At 47.2% G+C, this 23,197-nt stretch overlaps 1 protein-coding gene, 1 long non-coding RNA gene and 1 other non-coding gene across 14 annotated transcripts; 2 read left to right on the top strand and 1 right to left on the bottom strand.

The window, feature by feature from the left end:
• The first annotated feature begins 393 nt into the window (after positions 1-393).
• RCC1 (regulator of chromosome condensation 1) lies at positions 394-22,843 on the top strand. 12 transcript variants are annotated; one of them, XM_072974961.1, is made up of 13 exons: positions 394-470; positions 7,107-7,241; positions 16,262-16,343; positions 16,880-16,987; positions 17,849-18,036; positions 18,206-18,385; positions 19,206-19,302; positions 19,401-19,523; positions 19,994-20,149; positions 20,395-20,514; positions 20,858-21,010; positions 21,866-21,952; positions 22,609-22,843. In XM_072974961.1, the coding sequence occupies exons 3-13, from the start codon at positions 16,271-16,273 to the stop codon at positions 22,824-22,826; spliced, it is 1,503 nt and encodes a 500-aa protein (XP_072831062.1). In that variant the 5' UTR covers positions 394-470; positions 7,107-7,241; positions 16,262-16,270; the 3' UTR covers positions 22,827-22,843. The 12 variants fall into 12 exon arrangements, with proteins under 12 accessions (XP_072831062.1, XP_072831068.1, XP_072831064.1 ...); XM_072974967.1 differs by lacking the exon at positions 16,880-16,987; XM_072974963.1 differs by lacking the exon at positions 7,107-7,241 and having other exon boundaries at positions 418-470.
• LOC140700740 (uncharacterized) lies at positions 11,695-20,886 on the bottom strand. The gene is made up of 3 exons (XR_012079359.1): positions 20,806-20,886; positions 13,848-14,007; positions 11,695-11,975 (listed from the first exon to the last, which is right to left on the bottom strand). It is a non-coding gene; the product is annotated as an uncharacterized lncRNA (long non-coding RNA).
• Positions 14,951-15,084, top strand: LOC116283011 (small nucleolar RNA SNORA43). The gene has a single exon (XR_004192556.2). It is a non-coding gene; the product is annotated as a small nucleolar RNA SNORA43 (small nucleolar RNA).
• Positions 22,844-23,197: the final 354 nt, after the last annotated feature.

Here is a 23,197-nt window from a genome sequence, read left to right as displayed (position 1 = left end):
AACTGCTTGTTAAAGCAGTTAATGCCTGGTTAGTTCCACAATAAAAGGCCCTGAGCTCTTGTCTGAGATTGACACTTTACCATCACTTGGGAAAATGCTTTTTGGTTAGGGCCCAGATAAAAGCTCCTTGGGTAAGCCCCGTTTTCATTTCTGTTGGATGATAATTCAAAGGTGGATAATGCTTAAGGTACCTGTCTAATGATTTAAGGTGTGGTATTCCAGACTTCATGCAGTAGGCCACTGATAACGGGAAATCTGCTGGTCAGACCTAACCTTGCTGGCAAATTGACGTTGGCAACTACAAGATTTTGTATAAATGTTACCACTTGTTAGGTTAAGCCTCTGCTGCCTGTGTCCAAGGGGTATGGTTGAGTCACAATAGAACTTTTTGTCAAGCCCTTGTACAGGCTGCCAGCCTTGGGGAAATCAAGGCCCTGAAGGATGGGGACTAGCGGGGAACCATCTAGAAGGTAAGAATTTCGATCTCAGATGCGGCTAAATGAATTTCACAATTTAACAAGAATAGTCATTTAGAAGCCATTGGGGTCACCCTTAGGGGAAGATTTGGGGGGTTGGTTTTGGTGGTCACATGGGATGTGTCCAGATGGACTGCAAAGTGCTCAAAGCCAAGAGTTTATGTATGTGGGAAGAGGAGTTAGTACTTGTGTCTGTGATTATTGGACAAAAACCTGGGAGAACTTGTTGGATTGTTTCAAGTACCACTGTGTCTCGAGAGTTCATGTCCCAAAACAAGTAGTGACGTGTGCCAGGTTCTTCTAAACATTTGGCGTATATTACTCAGCTCTGTGAGGTGGGTATTGGTCTGTTTTGATGGGAAAACCCAGAAAGAAAGGCTACATAATTGCCCAGATCTACAACTAGGAAGATGGGCCTCTGCATAAATTAATGGGACACTTCCTTGGGATGGACACATACAAAGCAGGGTCCTGTTTATCTTTGCATCCCCAGGATTATCCCTGTGTCTAGCTCACCTGGTATCATTACCACATAAACACTCTCTGGACAGTAGATGCAAAAAGCCTGAATAGTGTTTTTAGAACAAATCCTCGGTAGGGCTGGGTGGTATGTGAAAAACAGTATCTCCTGACATGGAAGTATACCTGAAGTAAAGCTGTCAGCATGTATTCTAGGTCCCACCCTTTCAGCTAAACTTCAGATTGCACCATATCTACCTGTAGACTTTACAAACCTGCTCTCCTGGCTTTTTTTCTGTATGTATGCCTGTAGTCAAGTCAGTTGTTAACCAAGCGTGACAGTCTGATGCCAACGCTTGCAGTCCCTGTGGTCTTGGGCAAGCTACTTAACCTCTGCCTCAGCTTCCTCATGCATTGAATGGGGATAAAAGTACCTACGTCTTGGAGTTCTAATGAGAATTAGTTAATACTTGTAAAAAGCTGCTTACAGTCTCATAGTACGATGAGCTTGTGAGAAAATTCTCTTAAAAGCAGACAACGAGGAATATAGTATCCAGTAAGTTTATTCAATAAAGTCCACCACCATAGATAAATGACCCACTAAACCAGGCTTATCTCACTCAGGACCCTACCTATCCAGGGGAGTTAAAAAGAGGGTGATTCAGGGAGCTTAGTATCGCCCAAGATCATCTAACTAGTAAGTAGCAGAACTAGAATTAAAACCTAACTCCAAAACCACATACTAGCTTTGAGCAAGGCAGTGTGGTAAGATATGTACATTATCTCATCTAATACTCCTTGCACCTCTGCAAAGTGGGTAGTCTGCCCATTTTTGCAGATGAAACAGATTGAAGGCATTGAACTTGCTTAAGTTACACAGCCAGTAAGTGGCATTCATCTGTGCAATTGACTACAGAACCTATACTCAACGCTACATCATACCATGCCTTGAGATATAGCTATTCCTGGTTTAAAGCACTGAACTCTTGCAATTCAGCTAATTAGCAATACCCACTGTACCATAAAAACTCAGTTTCAGTTGTAATGAATTATATATCTGCTATGTGCCTAGCTTGACTTGACTTGAAAATACTAAAATGGACATAAGTACAGTTTCCTGGGGAGCGACAGCCCTTCCCTGGTTGTTCCTCTGTCTTTCACTGCTTTCTGTCTTTGTGCATGTCCTTCCCTCAGAAGGATGGAACCAACGTCTTTATGATAGTATCTGACACTTGATGAGGATTTGCCATGTGTTAGATATTCTTTCATCCTTACCAACAATCATATGCAGTGCACAGACTTTTATTACAACCATGTTATAGAAAAGACAATCAAGGTTAGATTATTTGCCCAAGGTCACAGAATAGGACTTGAAGGTCTGCATCTTAAGAGCCTGTACTCAACCACCATCCTCCCCTCCCCTCCCCCTAAGCATCCAGAATGGCCTCTCAAAGGCAGGGTGGGTACCCTGAACATTCCATCATGATCATGGTATTAGAATTCTGAAGTGATTATTTTCCAGGTAATGTCCATCTAACCTACTAGTTGGGGGATCCTCAACGAATGGGACCATAGATGTGTGCTCAGTACCTAGTACTGTGCCTGGTACATAGCAAACACTGGTTGATGACTTCATTATTTTTCTGTGTTCTGTTTCATTGATTTCTCTTTAGATCTTTAGTATTTCCTTTCTTCTGTTTACACTGAGTTTAGTTTGCTCTTCTTTTCCTAGTTTACTAAGATAGAACCTGAGGTCATTGATTTGAGACCTTTCTTTTTTTTTCCCCATAGTCTAGGCATTTAGTGCTATGCGTTTCCCCCAAATACTGCTTTAACAATATTCCACAAGTTCTGCTACGTTATTTTTTTTATTTTAATTCAGTTCAAAACACTTTCAAATTCCTAACAACAAGGTTCTAATGCATAGCACAGGGAACTACATTCAATATCTTATAAAAACCTATAATGAAAAAGAACATATATATGCATAACTAAATCACTATGCTATATACCAGAAACTAACACAACATTATAAATCAACTTACTTCAATTAAAAATAAACCAAAAACAAAACCAAAGTACTTTCAAATTCCCTTTTGATTTCTTCTTTGATCTGTGGGCTACTTAAAAGTGTGTTAGTTTTTAAGCATTTGGGAGTTTTCCAAAGATCTTTCTGCTATTGGTTTCTACTTTCATTCCATTGTGGCCTCAGTCCATATGCTTGAATCCTCTTAAGTTTACTGAGACTTGTTCTACCCAGAATCTGGCCTATCTTGGTAAATATTTCATGTGCACGTGAAAGGAATGAGTATGTTACTGATGTTTGAAAATGAAATCAAGTTAGAGGGTGAAGAAATGTGAAGGGTTCTATAAATGTCAATCAGCTCAAATTGATTGAAAGTGTTGTTCAAGTCTACTCTATCCTTGCTGGTTTTCTCCCTACCTGTCCCGTCAGTAATACTGAGAGTGGGATATTGGAATCTCCAGTTGTAGTTGTAGATAGAAGTTCTGTTTCTTCCAGAAGTTCTATCAGTTTTTTTGCTTCATGTATTTTGAAGCGCTGTAATTAGTTGCATATGTTTAGGATTGTGCATTTTAATTAATTGACTCCTTTAGCATGAACTTACCTTCTTTATCTCAACAATATTCTTTGCTCTGAAATCTACCTTGCCATTCATATAGCTGCTCTGGCTTTATTTTGACTAGTGTCATCAGAGTATGTCTTTTTCTATCTTCTTATGTTTAACCTATTTGTGTAAAGTTGATCTTTGTACAACATGGGGGTGCTGTTGAAAATCCATAGATAACTTCACAGTCGGCCCTCTATCTGCAGTTCTGCATCCATGGGTTCAACCAGCCTCAGATCGTGTAGTACTGAAGTACGTACATATCTATTGAAAACAATCTGAGTATAAGTGAACTTGCACAGTTCAAACCTGTGTTGTTCAGGGGGAGGGTACAGCTCAAGTGGTAGAGCACATGCTTAGCATACACAAGGTCCTGGGATCAATCCCCAGTACCTCCTCCGCAATTAAACCTAATTACCTCCCCCCACCAAAAAATAAAGTAAAATAAAATAATTTTTTCAAAAAATCTGTGTTGTTCAAGTGTCAACTGTACTTACATTTTAACATGTATTTCTTGTAAGCAGTGTGTACTTGGGTCTTGCTTTTTCTGTATATTATGACAATCTCTGCCTTTTAATTGAAGTGTTTAAAACACATTTATTTTTATATGATTGAGTCTTATCTTGGTATTTGTTTTCTATTTTTGTTTCAACTGCTCTTTGTTCCTTTTGTACTCTTTTTCTGCCCTTTTTTTTTTTTAATTCAGTATCTTTTCCTGATTCCATCTTATCTTTGTTGGCTTTTAGCCATAACTATTTTGTTATTTTTGGTTTGGTGGTCATTTTGGGGATTCACATATACATCTTTTTTTTTTATTTATTTAAAAAAATTTTTTAATTGACGTATAGTTGATTTACAATGTTAGTTTCAGGTGTACAGCAAAGTGATTCAGTTATTTTTTAATATATTTTTATTGGAGTATAGTCGGTTTACAATGTTATGTCAATTTCTGGTGTACAGAGCAGTACTTCAGTCATATAGGAACATACATATATTCATTTTCGTATTCTTTTTAACCATAAGTTACTATAAGATATTGAATATAGTTCCCTATGCCATACAGTATAAACTTGTTTATCTCATCGTATACACCTTTAACTATCAGAGTCTAAGTTCAATTGATGATATACTACTTCACTTAATATAATGATCTTATATTTCTCACCCCATAGTCTTTGTTATTGTTGTCATGTATTTTACTTTTTATATATGTTATAAAATCCACAATACCTTAGTATTTTTGTTTAAACAGGCAATTATCTTTTTTAAAGTTTTGTAAAAAGAAAAAATCTTACCTAATTACCTCCGCCCCCAAAAAAGAAAAAATCTTATATATTTACCCACGTGGCTACATTTCCAATGCCCTTCACTCCTTCGTATAGATCCAGATTCTCACCTGCTATCACTTTGCTATCACTTTCCTTCCACACAAAAGTATTCCTTTAACATTTCTTTTATGATGGGTCTGCTGGTGATGAATTCTTTCAGCTTTTGCATGTCTGAAAATGCCTTAATTTCCCCTTCATTTGTGAACACTGTTTTTCCTTGATATACTTTTCTAGATACAATTTTACTGGAGCACATTAGAGATGTTGCTCTGTTCTTGTTGGCATTGTATCCTTGTCTTTGTTCTTCTGTACATAAGATGTTGCATTGTATCCTTTTCTTGTTCCTCTGTACATAATGTCTTTCTTCTGATTGCTTTTTAAGATTTTCTATTGTTGGTTTTGAGCAATTTGATTTTGATGTACCTTGTTTCCTATGCTCGGAGTTCCTTGAGCTTAGATTTTGTATGGGTCAGGGTTCTCTAGAGAAACAGAACTAGTAGGATGTATGTGTGTAGATAGAGATTTAATTTAAGGAATTGGCTCATGTGGTGGTGGGGACCGGAAAGCCTAAAATCTGTAGGGCCAGACAGCAGACTGGAAATTCCAGTAAGAGCTGATGTTGCAGTCTTGAATCCAGAGGCAGTCTTGGCAGAATTCCTTCTCTTAAAGCCTTCAACTGATTGGATGAGGCCTGCTCATATTATAAAGGGTCATATGCTTTCCTCAAAGTCTACTGATTTAAAAGTTAGTATTATCTAAAAAATGACTCACAGCAACATCTAGACTGGTGATTGACCAAACAACAGGGCAGTATAGTCTAGCCAAATTGACGCATAAAATTAATCACAGATCCGTAGGTTTATAGTCTGAATATTTTGACCATTATTTCTTTTTTTTTTTTTTGACCATTATTTCTTTAAATATTTTCTATCTCCAGTTCCTCCTTGTTTTGGGATCTCCAATTACATGTAGAGTAGGCTACTTATTAAAGTTATTTCATAGCTCACTAATGCTATTTTCACGTAAAATTTTTTTCTCTGTGTGTTCCATTTTGTTTTTTGCTATGCCGTCAAATTCACTAACCATTGCATTTGCAATATCTAATCTATTATTAATCCCATCCAGTTTATTTGTCATCTTAGATATTGTCAAGATGTTCACTTTGGATCTTTTTATGTCTTCCATGTCTCTGCTTAACTTTTGGACATACAGAATACTCTTATAATAACTTTTAATGCCATTCACTTCTGAGTCTATCATCTATGTCATTTCTGAGTCAAGGCCAATTGATTATTCTCCTTACTATGGTTTGTGTTCAATGAATAAAATACAACAATTAAAGGTTGTGAAAAAATTAAAATTAATATTTGGGTTCAGAGAGGAAAAGATAAGTGCAGCCAAGGAAGGCTTCATGGAGATGGTGACTGAAGTGAGCCTTAAAATATATCAAGAATTCAGCTAGGCAGGAAGGAAGGCCCCTGTTAGGAAAGGTGAGAAAGTAGGAATGAGCATGGGCACGTCCAGAGTGCAGTGTAAAGGCCAAGGGGAAAATGGGAATCAACGCCTTGGGGCATTTGCCACCTGGTGCTCCAAGCATAGCACTAAAGCAATATCTGAGTCTTTAAAGATTTCTCAGCAGGGCAAGGTCTCTTGATTTAGGGAGACTAACCTGGGGATCTAGGTGAAATGAAATGGAGGGGAAAGGATGAGAGGCAGGAACACAAGAGGTTGGTGCTTAGACTAGAGGGGCAGAAACAGAACATGGAGCAGAGAAGGATGAGTCAGAAAAGAAATTAAGGTTTGAACCTGTACTTGTCAAAGAACCTTAACCTTGGCTTGAAGGATGAAGGGGGAATGTGTCTAGATCCATGGGAAATGAGTTTTATTTTGGGTGTTGAGTCTTCTGCATAGACTGTAGGACTGAAACTTAGGGTGGAGGTCAGAACCAGACCAGATGGATTGCCCTCTCAGTTAAAAGGTGATGGCTAAAAAGTTTTAAAAAAGCCCTGAACAAGAGTTCTACTCTCCTACCACTTGTATGATGACCCCAGAGAACTTGCTTAACCTCTTTGTACCTCATTTTTCTCATTTTCCAACTGTTGAAGTTTTTATGAGGAACAAATGAACTAATGGACATGAATGAACATGTTTCTGTAGTTAAAATAAAAGGTTTTACAAAAATAGGTGATAATAATTATTTTTATAATTATATTAAGCCATGTGACTGAGTAAGATCTTGGAGGAAGACAGCAGAGAGAGATCAGAGGTCCCAGGGTTAAAACTTGGAGACATTTCACAGTATATCATTCAAAAGAAGAGTCTGTGATGGAGGCAGAAGTAAACTTGAAGAGGTAAGAGACTCTGAAGATGGGGACTACCTTTTTTGAGGGGAGGGGCTCTGCAGAGAAGAAATTCAGTTGGTAAACACTCATAAAAAGTGTCCATCTAGAGTTCAGGTATGATAGTATGACTTTCAGAGTCAGAATCAACATGAAATGAAGAAAATGTCCTTCTGCAGCGCTCACTCCCCTGACCTAGGAAGTCCCCAGACACAATCAAATGGCCTGAAAGTTCACCGCAGGAAACCCTTGAAATCCTAAAGAAATGTTTGTATTCATCCTGAAGAAGGAGTGTGTTAACAAGACAGCGTAGTCGGCTTGGTGCCTGTTCTCCATCTCTAGCTCCCAACCTCAATTTACACCCTCATCTTCTTTCTTATCTGGTCTCCCTCCCCGACTCTTGGTTTCCCCTTCCCTCAAGTCCATTCTCCATTTTGTTCTAAAGCAAACATCTGCTCATGTCACTCACGTACTCAAATCCCTTTCATAGTTCCCCACTGCCTCAGGGTAGAGGCTGTGTCCTTAGAGACCCTGAACCCATGGCCTGTCTCTCCCTCTCCAGTTCTCCCCCACGTTACTCCTGTGGCACTCTCTGCCCCAGTCAGACCCTGCGAGTTTCTCATAACCACCATAGGCTCTCATCGCTCGCTGTCATTGCAAGTGATGCGTCTTCTAGGAGGCCCTGCCCTCTTAGCCTTAACCTGGAAAGTCCTTTTTAAGCCCTGGCTGAGCCAGATAACCCTGTGTGTACCCTTGTCACAGCCCTGGTAGTTGTTGATAGTCTGATTTCTCACCTTTCTCTGACGGAGAACCTCATGAGAGCAGGGAAGATCAGGATCTCATTTGCCCGTACAGTCCCTTCCACACCAGATTTTCCCAAACAAACCGTGATTCCTAGTAGTCTTTCTGGTTGTCATTTCATTTGCACCGATTTGGGGTCTCCAAAATGCACACCTACTGAACCCGGGCCAGGGTGGAGAGAGCCTGGTCAAGAGCGTCCTAGCAGAGCGCGCCATTTGCACTTCCCGGGGTGCCCGCCAGGGGTCGCCGGGCTCTTTGTTTTCTTTTCTGGCCCGGGGTCGGGGCCGGAGGCCTGCAGAGCGCATGCTCTGGGGCAGTTCGCGGCCGGGCTGGCGAGCGGAGGAGTTCCTTGTGGCGGACCTGCAGCGAGGTAGGTCGCGCCCGTCACGCGCCGAGGGTCCGGGTGAGGGGCGGCGCGCGGGGCGGACACAGCCGGGGCAGCGGCGGTCGTGGTGGGCCGGGGACGTTGCCTGCGCGCGCCCGTGTCGCGCGGCGCCGGCCCCACGTGAAGCCGGGCGGCCGGGAGGCGCGGGTGCGGGCGCGCGGGTTCCCGACCCCGCGCGGCGGCCGGGAGCCGGCCGGGCCCCGCCTCGCCCGAGCGAGGGCCGCGCGGCCCCTCTGCCGCCGCGCCTCTCACGCCCGGCCCGCGCCGGCCGCGCGGGCGGGAGATTCAAACGGCCCGAGCGCGGCCGGCCGAGGTGCGCGCGGCCGCGGTGACCTCGGCGCCCGCGGTACGCAGATCCGCGCGCCTCCCCGGCCGGGGCAGCCACCCTGGCGGGGGCCGCGTTTCCGAAGCGAAAAAGTGACTTTGTCCAGCATCGGTTTGGAGAATGCGGATTGTAGAGTGGGGCCGGAATCCTGCCCGACGGGGGTCTGCTTTAGGAGCACGAGGGTAGGCTGCTCAAGGTCTGCGCAGGAAGAGAAATCTCAGCGACAACGGGCACCACAACGACAACTGTTCGACCCGTTGAAGAGCGTGCTGTGAACTCCGCATCAACTCACGTGTCAACAGATTATTTATTGGCTGTCCACTCCGTGCCGCGCTAGCAGGGCGGGGAACATGGTGAGAGGGCCCCCTGTGGCCTTGATGGAGCCCCGGGTCTCCCTGGGGAGACCCATGTGGGGCCACAATTAACGGTCCAGGGTGATCCCCGGAGTATGCCCGTGGAGCCGGGGCGCTGCTGCTGGCAGATACTAACTGAGGTGCTCCAACGAAATGTGACTTGGGTGCCCCAGCAGAAGTGGAGTGTATGGAGTGTGAAGGGTAACGCTGGGGGGGGGGGTCACCCAATCCTACTCAGGCGGGTCAGGGATGGCTTTCCAGCCGAGGTGACTCTTGGCCAGAGTTGAAGGAGCAGTAGAGTTATTCAGACAGATGGGGTGGAGGGGTTAGGGTGATCCAGGCAGGGGACACAGCACATGCAAAGGTGTGTAGGTGTAGGTAAGTGTTGTGATCTGGGACACCACGAGTGTTTGAGTCTGACTGGAGCGCAGGGTACAAGGAGGGGAGGACCAGGACGATCCAACAGGGGCTGGGTCTTGAAAGGTCTGGGGTGCAAGAGAGCAACACTGGATGGGGGTGGAGGAGGCAGCGATGGTTTCACCCAAGAACAGCATCAGAATGGAGTCTGAAAAGATTAATTAAGAGTTCTTCTCTTATTGCAAAGACATCCCAAGAGCAGGAATCCTATTCAGGTTTGCAACTTCCTAGTTGGGTGCCCTGGGGCCACTCGCTCAACTCCCCTGAGCCTTGTTTTCCTTACTTGTACAGGTAAGTGACCTGTGGTGAGGATTCCTAATATCCTACTGTTTCCTTAAAGCTGGGGTTCTAGCATCTGGTGAAAGTTGAGGCCCTTTTCCCCTGGGAAGAATGAACACACTTAAGCCCAGGCACAGCGCTGTATGTAAGGGGGATCCCCTGGCTAGGAACTCCTGGGTGAAGTGTGCCAACTCTGTGCCTCACAGAGGCAGGAGCGGCAGGAGCGCAGCAAATGTTTGCTGCCAGATGAGCCTCTCTCTCCCCTTCACTCCTGGGGACCTCTCTCACAAAGGGATTCTTCAGCCTTTGCGTCTGGCAGGTGTCTGCCTCCTGACTTGGGTGGGCGGGTGGGGACAGCTGCTGTGGTCAGAGAGGGCTCTGTCTCCCTTTGCAGAAATGAAACTGTACTGAGGTCACGGGGTCACAGCAGAAACACTTGGCCCCTGGTAGCCTGTCCAGTCTGCTGTGCCTTCGTTCACCAAATGAGGAAACAGATCCAGGGAGAAGTGGGGAAGAGGGGAAGCTCTGGCCCTGGTGGGAGTGGTCAGGAGACCTGGGCTGTCATCCCACCTGTGTGGCCTGGGACACCGTCCCCTGAGCCTCCACTTTCTTATCTGTAAAGCCAGGATAATCACTCCTCAGAGGGCAGGTGTGAGCATTCAGGAGAAGCTGGCACATCATAGTTGCCTACTAGTGGAATTTGACTCTATCTGACTTATTATTTGTGATTGTGTCTAACTCTTCTCCCAGACTGTAAATTCCTGGAAAATGAAAGGACAGAAGCTGTGTTTGTTGGGGAGAGTGGGGTAGGGACAAGAGACTACTATTTGTTCCCAGCCCAGACACTCACTGGTTAAGAAAACAAATGCAGAGCAGTTAGACAGGATGTCTCTCCAAAGGACTGATTTGTGCAGTAGAGGATATGCAGGGGTGTGATAGGTGCAGGACTCTACCTTTTAGAAGGTGCCCTCACATTCCCTGCCGTGCCTCCAGGATTGCTCACAACACTAGGGCGCTGCAGTGCCTAAAGTCCTCCGTCAGAGAGGTGTAGATTCTCAAGCTCAAAGGGAACTCACTGAAATCCATTGCTGTCTCCACCACAGCACAGAGTTGTACCCGTTGTCCTTCCGCACATCCTTCAGCAGATCCGTCGCTCACCTGGCTCACCCTCCCAGGCCCCAGCTACCTCCACGTCTCTTCTCTAGTCCTGCCATCCTGCCCTTCTCAGCGGGCTTCTGCCCTCTGCTTGTTGCATTTGGCCAAGCTCATGGGGGATCCTGGGGAGGCCTGTCCAGGCTGTCTCCACCCCTGCCTGGATCATGGCCTGCCTTTAGCCAACCTGTTCTTGTTTTTGTTTTTAATTATTCAGATAGACCTGGATTTTATTCCTGGCTCTTCTATCTGGCCGTATGAACTTAGGCAAGTAAATTTACTTCTCTGAGCCTCAGTTCTCTCAACTGTGAAGTAGGAGTGACAGTGCCTTCTTCAGCTTGTTGTGAGGCATCAAAGATTGTTGGCATATAGAAGGTAGGAGTGGCCAGTGCTCCAAAGAGACTCATTTTAAGGAGTAGATTGGTATGGTGGATAGATATGTAAATAAAATAGTTACGATTCAAAAGTCTTTCCTGATTTCTCTAAGAGAATGCTTCCTTTGGGACTGAGAGGGACCAGAGGTGGTTTACCTATGGCAGTGACTTTGAGTAGAAGTTCTTCCGGTGGGATACGGGATGGGCTGGTATAGAAATGCACATGGTATAGAGAGAATAGTCAGCAGTCTGAGATTGTGTGAGGAGAGAAGGGAGGACGTGATAGGTAGGATATGAGGCCAAAAGCTGTGTCAGTACCAGACCCTGGAGGTCTTTAGCACCAGAACAAGAAGTGTGGGCCGAGGGAACCACTGAGGAGTCTGAGCAAGAAAGCAGCTTGTTCCAGGTTTAAAAAGATCATGAATGGCTTGTGGAATGGGATGGGAAAGGGGTGGGGAGGATGAAGACCAGAGAAAAGCTGCTGTCTTTTCTAGGGGAGAGAGTATGAGAGAGTTCTCAGGCAAGCTGAGAGACCGGGGGTGTGGGGAGGAAGTAGGCAAGGGCACCAGTTCTGGGGTCTGACCAGCTTGGTACAGATCTTGACTTCCTTTTCCAGTCTTGGGTAAGAAACTTCATTTTTCTGAGCCTCAGTTTCCCCATCTGTAAAGTGGAATTGGTGTGGTTAGCTTGCAGTGAGATGCCCCAGAATGTTAGCCAAAATACAGGTGGCTAAGGGGATGTTGACTGGGTCAGTTGCAAACCCTACTAACACATTTTTTTTTGTTAATGACCCACGACTACAGGTAAACCCAACATCAGCATCAGTGTGCTGATAGAATTCTGTTTCCTGTTTTTTCACTTAACTTCTTGTTGTGAGTACTTTTCCATGTTATTACAGTCTCCCTCCCCAGCACAGCTAACTCCTACAGGTCATTCTAATGAGCTGGAAATGTGCCTTTGGTGGGACAGGGCCCTGGACACAATGAACTGGCTGCCAACCTGGCCAGGGGTACAAGCTGTCTACCGGAAACAGTGGGTACTTGTCATATCCCACACCCCTTAACCCATCAGCTCTGCATACTTAACATCCCTTATTGGTTGGCTCCCACACACTTCAGACTTAACAAAAACACCTGGCAAAATGGACCTCTAGGTCTCGTCTCTCCTGTCTGTCCCACAGTGTTCTCCATCTCTCTAACTGGAAGTCTGCCACCTACCTAGTCCAGTAAGCCAAAGCCTGGGAGTCCTTGTATTTGGCCAAGTTCATAGAGGGATCAGGGAGGCCTGCCCAGGATCCCCTGGATTTTTCAGGATGAAAATGTCATTCCAGGTTCCTCCCTCTCCCTCATTCCCTGCGCGTAACCAACAGGCAAATCAAGCCTGTCTCCTAAGTTAATCTGTTTTGTCTACTTTTCTCTCTTACTTCAAACCAGATCAGTCACCAGCTTCTCTCATTTGGGTGCCTGCAGTTGTCTCCTCTTCCAATCCATTCCATTTTCTTTACAGTATTCAGAAGACATTTTTCTCCTTAAACCTTTTCAGTTTCCATACAAGGCCTTGTATGACCAGCCCTTGCTTCCCTCGTGCCATTGACCTGGCACTGTGCAGCTGTGACCCCGCTGGCCTCCCCGGATCCTTAAGCACATCACATACTTTTGTCCAGGTCTTCCCCGGCTGGTATTTCAAGTCTTAGCTCAAATGTTACTTATCTGACCTATATCTCCTCTCCCATCCCAGTTACTCTCTTTTTTTGTTAATTGTGGTAAAATATACATAACACAAAATTTACCATTTTAACCATTTTTAATTATATGTAGTTCAGTGGCATTAAGTACATTTACATTGTTGTGCCCCAAATTATTTCTTACCACATCACCTTGCCTATTCTTCATACAGCGCCATCTGTAATACCAGTGTGTGTGTCTCTTTCCCACTAGAACGTAAGCTCCATGAGAACAGGGAGAGGATTCGTTTTCCTTTTTCTGTTCTCCACCTGGCCCAAAGCCAAGGGGTGGTTAGAGGCACTCAGTAAATATTTGTGGAATGAATGAGTAAATGCTGCCATGTATTAAGCACTTACTGTGTGCTTGGCACTGGAAAGCCCTCTACAAACAACTCACTCAGTCTTGACAGCAGCCCTGGAAGTAGTCATTGTGTCCCTTTTTACAGGTGAGGATACAGCTCAGAGAGGTTAACCGTGGTCACAGAAGCAGGGGTGGGCAAGCCAGGCTCTGGCAGATGAACCCAGTTCCCTTGACTCCCAGAGTGTGCATTTCTAGTGTGGGAAGAGGGATCTCAGAGAGGCTGATTGGTTCCACCCTGGGAGAATAAAAGTTGGGTGAGACACAGAACTGCCACGTCATCAGAGTGAGAACTGGGCCCGTCACAGCCTGTAGAAGAAGCTCCACCTGCAGAGGCTCGACCCGCACAGGCTTGGCACTCTAGGCCTTTGGCTGCTTCCTTGTCTTTAGTACTTTGTTCTCCCCCAGGAGAGTCAGCAGAACTGTGCTCAGAAGTGCAGAGGCCACTGACCTTGTGTTTGTGTACCATGGGAGCTGGAGAGGCTGGGTCTCTAGGACCTCCTGGAAGGAAGAAGGGAGGGGGTGCTCTTTCGGGCCACACTGGAGCCTGAGAAGGGCTCTTGGGGTTCTCTTTCCATTTGTAGCCTTGGGTAGAAGCCTCCACCCCTTTTCTGTAAAACGGAGGAGAGATGGGTTAGCTTAGATGAGAGCTGTGCCTGAGCATTTCCCGGGACAGGTTCCTGCTGTTATACACCAGTATTGATTTATTGAGCACTTACTATGTAATCACTTTTACAGTGTTAGTTCATTTAATCCTCCACATTACAACAGGGTGTAGGTGCTATTATTATCCCTTTTTTGCTGAGGAGGAAACTGAATCATGAAGAAATTAAATGATTTTGGTCAAACAGCTAGAAAGTAGCTGAGCACATGTTCTGGCCCCTCTTAACCATGACTCTACCGTTTGTATCTGGATAGCTGTGAATTGCCCTGACCCTAGCCATCCATTCCAGAGGGTTCACAATTTAGAATTTGGGAGCCCCAAGTTTAAACAACTTAACTGTCTTTCATAACCTTAAAGACCAGGGCTCAATAAAGGTTTATTTCCAGAGCTGCATATGTGGAGGAAAAAAGGCTTTGGACACAATTTGGGCTGGACTGGAATTGTTAGAGCCAGGAGGAATGTCTGTTCTCAGCAGCCTTGGGGAGGTAGTAGCAGTTAAAGGAGAAAAGGGGCTCAGGGCTGAGGCCCCTGGATCATCCCCTTCTTGTCACCTGTAGATGATTTCCTTTTCCCATGTTGTAACACCTCTTGTTTGTACGTTAGTGTGTGTGTATATACATTGTTTGTCTCTTGTTGGACTGTTTAGAGGAAAGCCAGGCTCCTCCCAGGAGTGGTGGCATTTTGGATCAAAGGGTACAAATGGTTTGGTTTAGTTTGGTTTTATTTAATGAAAGTAGCTTTTTTTTTTTGCATGTGGTTTGATTATAACAGTGATGCATCACTAGGGTTACTAGTGGTTGTGTTAGGGTTGGGAGGAGTTATGAGGGATATTTCACTTAACGTTCTTCAGTGTTTTAATTTTCTATATTAAAAAAAAATGTTGCCCCATGGATGGCGGACCTGCCAGCACCATGGATCTAGCTGCCCTGCTGCACCCGTGACGTCGGGGCACAGAGGAAGCAGCTATTTCTACACTCAGTGCTCAGAACAGTGGGCATTAAGAATGGTTTGTAGCCGGACAGTACGATTTTCTTCTTCCATAGAGTAAGGCTCGTTGTGAGGGTTAAATGAGATGTATGAGCACGTAGCAAGCTTCGGGCACAGTGGGATTGACTCAGAGAGGGTCTCCTTTAGTCATTCAGTAGGTCTGTCTGGGGGAGACTTTGTAGAAGAAAGTGTTGGGCAGGTGTGACCTGCTTGCCTGCCTGAGAGCTGCTGAGCCGGTATCAGTGGCCTGTGTCCTGTCCAGACCCGTTACTCCCTGTGTGGGGTCTGGAGCCACCTGGTCTATGAGCACTTGTGCTATGAGGACCCTTGACAAGGAGCAAGAGACGGTTTGGTCATTCTGGAAGGAGCGCCAAAGGGTTGCTCCTGGCATTGGCCCTGTGGGTGAGGCAGAGGTCAGACCCCTGTGTGGAACCCGTCGATGGGCCAATGATCATCCAGACCAGGGCCCTGGAGGGGAAGAGGGGACTGTGGCCCCCTGTCAGGTGGAGGGCTCAGTTTACTGTTGAGGGTCGAACAAAAGCTGTAGGTGACGCTCTCAACCAGTGTGTCCCTCCCAGGGCATGTGGCAGTGGGCGGGGGGGGGGTCCCCGTGCTGGTGAGCCTGAGGTTGACAAACCTGCTGTAGAAAAACATGGTTTGGGGGGATTCACTGATGAGATTCCATGTCTCAGGGAAAAAAAAAAAATGTAACGTTCCTTGTATCTTAGATAGTATAATAAGATACAAAGAAAAAAGTAAAAGTTGTCCATAATCCCGAAATTTCCCGGAGGTTACTTTTATTAATATTGAATATGTTTTCCTCCACACATTTTTTATATGTATGCTTCCCCCCCACAAATAGGATGGTGGGCTGTTTTTCAGTCTGCTTATATTATTTGGCAATGATTCAATATGTAAATCTCTGAAAACATCACTTTTAATGGCTTTCTACTGTTTTATCATCAATATACTACATATTACCTAGCCAGCCTCCCAAGTGCATGGGTTGCTCCATTTTTTTTTTTATTATTAAGAAGAATACAGCAGAGAATATTTGTGGAAGTTAATCTTTAGGTATATTTATTATTTGGTTCTCAGATAAATTCTGAGAAGTGGAATTGCTGGGAATTTCTTCTCACCTCTTTTAAAGTTTTTGATAAATATTGCCTAATTAGAGCAGGAAAATGATTGCCATTTTTGCCTGTTTTTTTCAGGACAGGAAGATGCCACCCAAGCGTATAGCTAAGAGAAGGTCACCCCCAGAAGATGCCCTCCCGAAAAGCAAGAAGGTGAAGGGTAAGTTGGCTTTAGCCTCTATCTCAGTATGGGTGGCCTCCTGGTGCCCCCAGAATCTGGGACTGGGCTCCTTCCTGAGGGGTCTGGAAGTCCAGGAACTCCACCCAGCTGGAGGGTCGCCTGTAGGTCATTGAATCCCACCTTCTGGGAATTATAACAGTGCAGAGACTTGCCTAAAAGCACTCAGGTACTGGCCAAAAAACTAGACCCTAGGGCTTTGCCCCAGGCAATAATACATATGGTTAAGACCACTGACCTCCAGACTGGGTTCAAGTCCTGGCTCTGCCACTTTCTAACTGTGTAGCTTTGGTCAAATCACTGACCTCACTGAGCTTAGACTACCCCGTTCATAAAATGGGCAACCTCACTGGGCTGTTGTGAGGAAAGTGAGACAGTGTCCTGGTAGCACTCCAGGGAGCTGGCTGTGGTTTCCTCTCTGTTGGGACCCTGGAGGGAGTCAGGGAGGAGAGAGAGCCACGCCTAATCTGGGAGGGGGGAATGTGGACCCACTCTCAGACAGTGTCTGTCTTTTGCAGACTCTCGTAACCAGGCAGCGAGGGCCGTTGCCTCCCGCCGCATTCCAGGCGCCCGCTCCTGCCAAGGTGCCTGTGGGCAGAGCCCTCCTGACCAGAAAGCCCGACCAGGTGGCTGCCTGCCCAGCGAGCCCTCTGCGCAGTCGGGGCAGCTGTGGCCACACCCCCAGAGGGAGGGCCTGGATGCCATTGGCTGTCGGGGCCACGGGCGCCGTCATTGGCCAGCAGATGGCCCTGTGCCACGCACCTGTTGGCATGTACCTCTCCTCAAATGTCTGTGCGGTGTCTTAGGCCTGCCAGTTCCTCTTCAGCTGCTTGTCTGCTCCCAGATAGGAGCACAGTGAGGGTCACTGTTCGTGACCAGAGGTTAAGTCACAACCTGAGGATGGAGGCTAGGGACTGTGCCCTGAACACACAGGCTTCACTGCAAACTCTTCTGCTAGTTATTAGCTCTGACCCTGGAGTGGTTACTTAACCTCTCTTGAGGCTCTATTCCCTTTCCTATAAAATGGGATCCTAAATATGGAAGGTCTGTAACAATGTGCAAAGCAATTCAACATTAGTAGAGTAAGCAGTCAGTAAAGGGGTAGACGTTATTATGCCCTCACTGTTGTCACCGTGTTTCTGACCAAGACCTTACAGCCAATCAAGGAAAGTATCTTACGTCCTCACTGTTCTTTTTCTCTCCCCACTAAGATTTATTTCACAATATCCAGTATCTCATTGTTTCCATTTCCTTCCACTCACATTAATAATATGCTTTGTTTTTCATCTTCACAAAAACCCTATGAGATAGGTACTTTTGTTATCCTCATTTCTCAGATGAGGAAACTTAGGCTTGGAAAGGTCAGGCTAATGGTCTGTGGCAGAGCAGGGGCTTGAACCCAGGTCTGTGTGATCCCAGAGCCCATGCAGAGACCTCTCCTCTCCTGTCATCCTACACACTCAGGGGCTGTCTTCTTCACCCCTCAGTCTCACATAGGTCCCACAGCACAGAACCAGGCTTGGTGCTGACACTGGGCCAGGGCGATGTGGGCCAGCTGGGGCTAGGCGAGAATGTGATGGAGAGGAAGAAGCCAGCCCTGGTGCCCATTCCAGAAGACATCGTGCAGGCTGAAGCTGGGGGCATGCACACCGTGTGTCTAAGCAAAAGTGGCCAGGTAAGTTGAGGGTGGCACAGGATGGGACAGGGCCTGGGCATGGGGGCTTGGGGAAGAGCTTTGAGCCACATTCTGTGGAGATGGAGCTGGCTAGATGAGCAGGGAGTGGCTTAAACAAGAGTGGACTGAGAGGCCAGACCTTGCACTAACGGGGCCATCCTGGACATAGGTCTACTCCTTCGGCTGCAATGATGAGGGTGCCCTGGGAAGGGACACATCAGCAGAGGGCTCAGAGATGGTCCCCGGGAAAGTGGAACTGCAAGAGAAGGTGGTGCAGGTGTCAGCAGGAGACAGTCACACAGCGGCCCTCACCGAGGACGGCCGAGTCTTCCTGTGGGGCTCCTTCCGGGTAAGACTGGGTCTGGAGAACTGCATGGGGGCTGGCAAGCAGAATGAACTGGTGGGACCCCAAAGATAACTCAGCTCCACAGCCCTGTTGTACTTACTGGTGGGGAAATCAAGGCCCTGAGCAGAGCTCAGGCCCAGACCCAGGTCTTTGGCTTCTTCTTCTAGGCCTGTCCACACCACTGGCTGTTTGCTTGATGCTGATGTTATGAAGTATGTGTCTTGGGAAAGGGGTGGGTCAGCGATGCCTTTGGGCTGAGGCTGAGCCAGGAAGCCTGCTGTCCTCACCCATCTCCCTACTTTTAACTTCCCCCTTCCCCTTCCCACCCCTCTTCCACACTTCTCGGGGGTTTGGGGGCATATCACAGAATTTCCAAGACAGGAGAGTGGTTTTAAAAGGAGATTCAGCATTAAAATTGCTTTGATACTTCAGTATTCAATTTATTTTGGCATGTTAAACATAAAGGAATCTGATGTTTCCTTGTTGGGGCTATTTTTACTTTTTTTTAATGGAGTATTTCAAACACATAAAAATAATTAGAATAATATATTGAACTCCATTTAGAATAATATGTTGAACTCACTTCAACAATTATCAGCTTGTGGCTAAACTTGTTTCTTTTTCACTCCCATCTCATCCCCAACTCCTTTGTTATTTTAATGCAAATCACAGAGTACTATGTGGCCTGGCTCCTGCCCACCTCTCCATCCCTACCTGGCACCAGTGCCCTTCACCAGACAGCTTTGTGGCTGCCTGCAAAGCTGGATCTGGCTGGTACTAGGCAGATAGGACAGGCTGAAAACTGTTCATCCCTCCCTTGCAGGACAACAACGGTGTGATCGGGCTCTTGGAGCCCATGAAAAAGAGCATGGTGCCTGTGCAGGTGCAGCTGAGCACGCCGGTGATGAAGGTGGCCTCAGGTGAGTCTGGGCAGTAGTTGGAGAACCTTATTCTGGGGCTGGCCCAGCCTTGGGCCTTACAGACAAGCCTTGCATCCCCTGCCTTCTCTCACCCTCAGGAAACGACCACTTGGTGATGCTGACAGCTGATGGCGACCTCTATACTTTGGGCTGTGGAGAGCAGGGCCAGCTGGGCCGTGTGCCTGAATTGTTTGCCAATCGTGGTGGCCGGCAGGGCCTTGGTAGGTGGCTTAGGTCCCTTTGGTGGGGCAAGTTGGCAGGCCACCCCCTGGTGAAGCTCAAGGGCAGAAGGGATTTTCTGTGTTCAGGCTTGTATCAGGTAGACCTGTGGCGGTAGTTGAGAACTCTGACTCTAGAGCCGGACTAGCCCAGGTTTGAATCCTGACTCTACCACCCACTGGCTAGGGGACCCTAGACATAGTTTCCTCATCTCATTGGGTTGTTGTGAAGTTAGATGAGTTAACACAGAAGAATGTTGGGCACATGGTAAGTTCCATGTAAATGTTAAGCTCTTATGGTTGTGGGAGTCTGAATGGACTCTCTTGGCCTCAGTTTCCTCTTCTGTGTAAGAGGGAGAAGAGTCTCTGCTCAGTCTCCCTGCGAGGGCTTTTGAGTGGAGGAGAAAGAGCTGGGGCCTAGAGGAGAGGCCATGTGTGTTTGCCGTTGACCTGAGCCTTCTCTCTGCCTGCAGAACGACTGCTGGTCCCCAAGTGTGTGATGCTGAAATCCAGGGGAAGCCGGGGCCATGTCAGATTCCAGGATGCCTTCTGTGGCGCCTACTTCACCTTTGCCATCTCCTCTGAGGGCCATGTATATGGCTTTGGCCTCTCCAACTACCATCAGCTTGGTGAGTCGCAAGCCCAGCACCCAATGTAGCCCAGAGTGACCTGAGTTCCAATCCTGCCTCCACCACTCATTGTTGTGCCCCCTTGGTGAGGTCACCTAATTTCCAGAGCCCCAGTTTTGTCATCTGTGAAATAAGAATGTGAATACCCTGGTGCAGGGCGGGTGGCCACACTGTGGGAGGGGATGAAGGACAGCTCCTTGGACACCTTCCCCCCTTGACAGCTCTATCCGGGCCTTTCTCCCCAGGAACCCCAGGCACAGAATCTTGCTTTGTACCTCAGAACCTGACATCCTTCAAGAACTCCACCAAGTCCTGGGTGGGCTTCTCTGGTGGCCAGCACCATACTGTCTGCATGGATTCAGAAGGTGGGACCTCCAGGCCCATTTCTGGGTCGGGGGTGGAGTGTTCCCTGGGCACAGACCTGGCCACACTCCTGAGTGATGGTTCTTGGAACCTGGGCCTGCTCCAAGGGTTGGACTAGCTGTGGGTCTGTGAGGGTCACCCCCATCCCTCAGCATTCTGGTGCTCTTCCAAATATGAGCAATAGGGGTCTATGGGTTGTTTTCCCAGGCCTCTCCCAAAACTGAAAGAGACACTGCAGACCTTCTCACCACCCTGGGAACGGGGGACCAGTTCCCATGGATGTGGGCACTCACCTGGCCTACCGGGAGCACGTCCTCTGCTACTCCTCTCTCCCTCTTCCCACAGGAAGAGCGTACAGCCTGGGCCGGGCTGAGTATGGGCGACTGGGCCTTGGGGAGGGCGCTGAGGAGAAGAGCATACCCACCCTCATCTCCAGGCTGCCCCCTGTCTCCTCAGTGGCTTGTGGGGCCTCTGTGGGATATGCTGTGACCAAGGATGGTGAGTGGGGCTGCCCGCAGTCAGTCTGGTTGGGGTCTGAGGGTTGTGATTCAGGCTCTGATATGATGGAGCTGAGATACGGAGAGCGGTGTTTGTGATGACATTGCTTTCATCCTGATTGTCAGGAGCTCTGGCTTTGATGACGTTACATGAGTAAACAGATTGTTTTAATAGAGATGATTTGTTCTGTAGAGGAGGAAAACAGCAAAGGGGGATATATCACTGAGGACCAGACAGACAGTAGGACTTGAACCCAGGTCTCCCGACTCCTAACTCAGGCTTCTCTTTACATTTTCTACCACGGTGACCCTTTTATTTACAACCTAGTAGGTGCCAACTTCCCAGGGAGTTGTACTTAGAATTTTATTAGGAGAAAGAAGGCTTAGTAGTTGGGGTCCTGGCAGGCACAGCAGAGATCTGGACAATTGATTGCTAAAGCCTGAGTGGAACAGCCATGGGACCTTGAGAAGTCAGACTGGCAGAGGTCCTTGAACAGGGATTATCTGGGAAGAATTCCTGAGGAAGTGGGGCTTGTCCTGCACCTCGAAGGTTTAGTCCTTTATGATAAGCAAAGGAGGGCATCCCGGGTCCAGGAATATCCAGAGTATCAAAGGCAGTGGTCCTGGGAATGGAGGGTGCTAAGGGGGTTTGGAGAATAGCCAGTCATTGTTGGGCCTTGAATGCCATGCCTAGGAGCAGGGAGAAGTCTTTGGCAATGTGTAAGGACTGTGGTCTCTGGTTGACAAAGGTCTTCTTTATCCGTCACCCCCTTGTCTTCTCCCAGCATCACTGAATGCTGGGAAGGGTAGAGCTCGGGACCCTGGAGACAGCTGCCCCCATTTCTCTCCTTTGTAGGACGTGTTTTTGCCTGGGGCATGGGCACCAACTACCAGCTGGGCACAGGACAGGAAGAGGATGCATGGAGCCCTGTGGAGATGACAGGCAAGCAGCTGGAGAACCGCGTGGTCTTATCTGTGTCCAGCGGAGGCCAGCACACAGTCTTACTAGTCAAGGACAAGGAGCAGAGCTGATGAAGCCTCTGAGGGCCTGGTTGCCGGCCCCTACCTCCCTCCCAGAACAGGGAAGCTGCGATGACTGCGTATCCCAGCAGACCTCCCCCAGCCCCAAGCACTCTGTCATCTCCTGCTTTTTTCCCTAGAGCAGAACAGAATCCTTTTCCTCCTCTTTTTTTTCCCCTCCTTTCTGGGATCATCCTGGGACCTACAGGATGAGGGTGGGAGATATGGCAGAGGGGAGGGAGTTTTGTCAGAAGGAATATTGCTCACCCCACAGCTATGTGGTTAGACCTTTCCCCCTCATCCCTACCTCCCTTGGTCCTGGCTGACCCTGGTTTTGCCTACCAAAAACCAAAACTTCCTCTGCTGGGTGTTTGGTGCCCATACCCTGAGGAGTTGGGGCTCCTTCAAGCCCTCTCTAGTAGTCGTGTGCCACTCTTCCTGTCCTTCACAGCCCACAGGCAGACAAATGGTACAGTCGTCAGACCCAGTTGTCATGGACCTATGCCTGGGGGAAACTGGAGAAGGGGCAGGGCTACCCAGCCATGGGCAACCCCAAGCCAAATGTTTGGCCTTGAACAGGTGCCCATGAGGCAAACAAAAAAAAGATTCTCCACTTGATCAAGAAAAAAGCCAATCAGCCTTTCTCCCAGAAGCACAAAGCATTCTTCCCTTCAAACATTGACTGCAGTATCTCACCCATCCAACCTGAGTCACCTGCAGCCAAGGGCCTGAAATCTGGAAAGAAAGCTACGCCTGCAGGAGAGGACCTTGGGAGAGAGGGAAGGAGTGCTTTATAAATAAACCTATAGCAATACTGAGAGTGAAGTGAGGGAGGGAGGGAGGGAGGGGAAGAGGGCTAGAGGGGCAGAGGCTGGTCCCCAGAAAGGGAAGCAGCAGCTTGTACAGTGGCTAAAAAAATAGAAAAGAGTTTTGAATTTTTTTTTAATGTAAAGTATTTTGGAGGGAAGAGTGAAATCTTTTAACACTTTGAATAAATTTAGAGTTTTATAAAACAGGCCACTTGTTTTCTACACACTCCCTGCTTTTTTAAGGGAGTACCTGCTGTATTGGAAAGGGCAGAATAAATCTATGCCTGTGGACCTGGTGAAGACTAGGAATTAAGTGATGTTGAGAGGTCCTGGTGTGTGCCAGTCAGCTGTGTTTTTAT

This window comes from Vicugna pacos, chromosome 13, assembly GCF_048564905.1.
Source record: "Vicugna pacos chromosome 13, VicPac4, whole genome shotgun sequence".
Lineage (NCBI taxonomy): Eukaryota > Metazoa > Chordata > Mammalia > Artiodactyla > Camelidae > Vicugna > Vicugna pacos.
Note: the sequence above shows the minus strand (reverse complement) of the source record. Positions and strands in the feature narration are given on the sequence as shown.